General features: G+C 55.1%; 1 protein-coding gene across 1 annotated transcript; it reads right to left on the reverse strand.

The window, feature by feature from the left end:
• Positions 1–1,160: 1,160 nt before the first annotated feature.
• Positions 1,161–2,594, reverse strand: KCNS2 (potassium voltage-gated channel modifier subfamily S member 2; the record flags this gene model as incomplete). Its single annotated transcript, XM_082313003.1, has 1 exon — positions 1,161–2,594. One exon carries the CDS (start codon positions 2,592–2,594, stop codon positions 1,161–1,163), a length of 1,434 nt encoding a protein of 477 aa, XP_082169129.1.
• Positions 2,595–4,238: the final 1,644 nt, after the last annotated feature.

Consider the following 4,238-nt stretch of genomic DNA (forward strand, 5'->3'; position numbering starts at 1 on the left):
CTTCCTTAGCTGTAAGTTGTGAGTTCCTTTCTGAGGGAAAATGTGACTTACAGGGTTTTTTTTTTCTTGGCAGAAAGCTTAATGGAATTGTCTGCCATCGACACCTGCTTTCAAGCTTTCCCGATAAAATTAGATTTTATATCTCGGCATCACATATGGCATCTTTATAATTAGTCTTTTTGCAGTATATGAATGTCAGTTCCTAAAATGCTGCCTGTACTGTTCGTGTGGGAATATTTCGCTTCATTAAACAAATCCAAGTTTTTCATTGGAGCTTCTAATTGTTGAAAGCCCACGGTTTTGTGTGTCTAATCTCAGAACCATTTTGACGGACTGAAATACAGCATATCTTCAGCTTCACTGGAACCGAGCTGTGTGCAGATCACTTCTGGAAATGGGAACCTGAGATGTCTTCATGGGCCTCCATACCCACAGTCACTCGTGGAAACCTAGTCTTTGAATATGTAGCTGTCTGAAAATGAGGGGTGGGCTTCTTCAGGGGGCCTGAAGGGCCTGATCTAATCTTTGAAGCAGAGGTAGGTCTATGCTTAGGAGCTTCTGAAAAATATTACCACACATAACATTTCAGAACAAGAACACCCAGTTTTTAACACACGTGCTCAAGAGTAAGCAAACTTCCATTGAAACGTGAAGCTCAGAGGTGTTTTCAGACACGTGATGACCAGAATTACCGGTCACAAAGATAGGGAAAAGTGTTCCCGTGTCAGTGATTCACAGGTGATTGTTTTAAACTGTTGTAAAATGCATGGGAAGTCCTACACTAGTACAGAAACCAGTATAGGTGACAGGTGATTTTTTCATTACTCATGTCACAGCTGAGAATTTTTATTCCACTTGGGTACGTTCATTTCTCGGCTCAGATGAGGAAATGCACAAAGCAACAGATCATCACTATACTGCTAGCACTAATGTCATGGAAGTGGTAACATTTGTATGGAAAAGTCAGCATTTAGTACCTATGCAACAGGATGAAAATGTGCAAACTGTCAACTTGTAATAGAAATGTCTTTAGTTTCTCAAGTGCAAAGTTAGTGCAGTGTCAGCAACACTATCCTCTAGGAAAAAAGAAGACAAATAGGAAAACATTTATAAACATAGCTCTTGATAGCTCTCATGCAAACTGCTGTCAAACTTGTACACTAATGCAGTGAATCATTCAGGCTCAGCTCACTGGGCGTACTCCTGCTCATATTGGTAAGACTGGCCATAAGGGATTTAACTTTATAGGCATAGTAGTCCCTTAAGTTGACTGACGGAACTTCTTTCATGCCATCACCAAAATCGCAGCTTCTCATGGCACTCTCTAACTGCTTCTGACGCCTATAAAAGTGGGAGAATTTATTGAAGATCAGCGTAATGGGAAGCACTACCACTAGGATACCAGCTAGGATGCATGCAGATGCCGTCAACTTGCCAGCGGTGCTGCCTGGCACAACATCCCCGTAGCCAACTGTGGTCATGCTAACGGTAGCCCACCACCAACAAGCAGGGATGGTGGCTAACCCCTCATTCTCTTCTTTCTCAATGGTGTAAGCCACTACTGAGAAAATGGAGATGCCAACAGAGAGGTAAAGTAAAAGAAGCCCCACTTCTCTGTAGCTATACTTCAGAGTGGCTCCAAGAGACCTGAGACCTGTGGAGTGTCTAGCAAGCTTTAAGATGCGAAAGATCCTCATAAGTCTCAGGACTTGTGCAACCCTGCCTAAATTTGCTAAAGTCGGACTACTTTCCACCACCAAGTTGACAATTAAGGTAATATAAAATGGAAGGATAGACATTAGGTCAATCAAATTCAGGGCATGCTTGAAAAATTTTAAAAAGTCAGGAGCTACTGCAAATCTCGCCACCAGTTCAAAAGTGAACCATGCAATACCAAAGTGTTCCACGATTTCAAAGCGAGGGTCTTCCTCGGGGTTCCCGTTGCTGTCAACAATCTGAAAGTCTGGCAGGCTGTTGAGGCACATGGTCACGATGGAGCCCAGCACCACCACTATTGAAAGGACACTGAAGATTCGGCTTAAGACTGAGTACCCAGGATTATCCAAAGCGAGCCAGAGCTGCCTCCTGATGTTTCCAAAGGGTTGTTTGTCAAATTTAGAGGCATCGTTGTAGAATGCCAAAATCTCATCAAAAGAAGATGTGGTACTTTCCTGGTCACTTTGTTCCTCCCATTTCTCTTGGTCTGGCTCCATTTTCCTCCCATGGTAGCTGTAACTGCAGCAGGAGTCTATAAAGAATTCATTGATTCCCCAGTATTCAATCTCCTGGCTGAAAGAAAACACGCAGAGTTCACCCATCACATGGAGCTTGCCGGTGTTATAAAAATGTAGCACGTAAGGAAAGAGCTCGGGATTCCTGTCAAAATAAAATTCATTCTTGGTGTCATCATAGTCGTCGCAGAGCTCCAGTATCGACTCCTTTGAGTGGCAGCTCAGCAGTTTGCCCAGCCTGGTCTCAGGGAACCTTAATAATGTGTTGGATCTCATCTTTTTCTTAAAGCCTCCGACGTTGATGCTGATCTCATTGTCTTCAAAATTTGCTTCAGATAAAGCCTTCAGACTCTGCCCTGTCATAGTGAGCTCCTTCCAAAGGTGTATGGGGAATGAAAACCTAGGATGCAATTGCACAGAAAATCAGCAGAATGAGCGAATCTACAGCATGTTCACCTATTTTCTTTTCTTTCCTTTCTCTTTCTTTCTTTCTTTCCTTTTTTCTTTCTTTCTCTCATTCTTTCTTTCTCTTCTCTTTCTTTCCTTTTTTTTTCTTTCTCTCATTCTTTCTTTCTCTTCTCTTTCTTTCTCTTTCCTTCTTTTTTTCTTTCTTTCTCTCATTCTTTTTCTTTCTCTCGTTCTCTCTCTTTCTTTCTTTCCCTCTTCCCCTTTTTTTCCCTTTTTCTCCCTTTTCCCCTCTTTTCGCCTTTTCCCCCTTTTCCCCCCTTCCTTTCTCCCACCTCCTACTGAAGACGCTGAGGGCGGCTCCTTTGTTCCCGCCGCAGGCTCCCATCCCTGCCGTACCCTTCACCTGGGCTGCGGCTGCCGCTCCCGCACTGCATGGGGGGCTGCGGCTCCCCCATCGCACCCGGCCCTTGGGCGACCGGGTCCGCCCGGACCTTTCCCTCCCTCCCGCCGCGCCCCGGCCCCGCCAGGCGAGGACCCCCCGCCCCGGGCCGCCGCCGCCCGGGGCCCCGCTCCCCCCGCCCAGCCGCGCCTCCCCCGAGGGGCCGGAGCCCCGCGCCGCCGCCCCCGCCCGAGGCCGCCGCCGCCCCCCGCCCCGCGCGGGCCGCCGCCGCGGGGGAGCCGCCCCGCTCCGCTCCGCGCCCCGCCGCGCCCGCCCTACCTGCTCTCTCAGCGGCCGCGGCCCCCCGCCGGCGCGCCCTGCTGCCCCCGGCCCCGGCCCGCCATCGCCGCCGCCCCCGGGGGCCGCCAGGGCTCGCCTCGCCGCCGCTGCCGGGGCCGCCCCGCTGCCGGGGGTGCCGCCGCCGCCGCCGCCGCCGCCGCCGGTGGCGAGGGGGGGCGGCCCCGCCGCCCGGGCGGTGCTGAAGGGACAGCGGCCGCGCGCCGCCCCGCTCAGCGGCGGGAGGCGGTGGCACGCGCGCTCGTCATGGCGACGACCCCCGCGGCTGCCGCCCGCCCCCGTCGCTCCCACCTCCCCCCCGGCCCGACCCCGCCGGGCGAGCGGGGCTGCCGCTGCCGGACGGCGGCGCGGAGGCCGGGCGGGCGGGCGGGCGGCTGGCCGAGGGCGAGGGGCGGCCGGCGGAGCCGGTGTGCCGGCGGTGCCTCCGCTCGCTCGCGCTCGCTCCTGCCCCCGCGCACGGGCGCTGCGCGGGGACGGCAGCGGCGCCGCAAACTCGGGTTTCCTCCCCCCGCGCTCCGGCCTCGCGCCGGCTCCGGGCGGCACAGCTTCCCCGGGGGGGACGCCCACCCGCGCCCGCCGCGGCGCTGGGCACCCGCGGACCCTCTCCCGAGGGGGGCCGCCCACCCGCAGCCCCTCCGCCCCCTCACCCTGCCGCCGCGCAGCCCCGGCAGGGCCCCGGGAAGGGGCCGGGGGAGGGGGCGCCGCTGCCCCCCCCCGCCCACGGCCCACGCGGGTCCTGCCGCCGCCCCCCCCCCCCCCCCGCTGCGCCCACGCTGTGGCGCCGGGGCAGCGTCCCTGCGGGGGCTGAGAACACGAAGGACGGGGGCGATGGCTCGTCAGAGCGATTTGGTGTGAGGAAAGCG

The sequence above is a fragment of the Platalea leucorodia genome, assembly GCF_965183815.1.
Source record: "Platalea leucorodia genome assembly, chromosome: 1".
Taxonomy (NCBI): Eukaryota; Metazoa; Chordata; class Aves; order Pelecaniformes; family Threskiornithidae; genus Platalea; species Platalea leucorodia.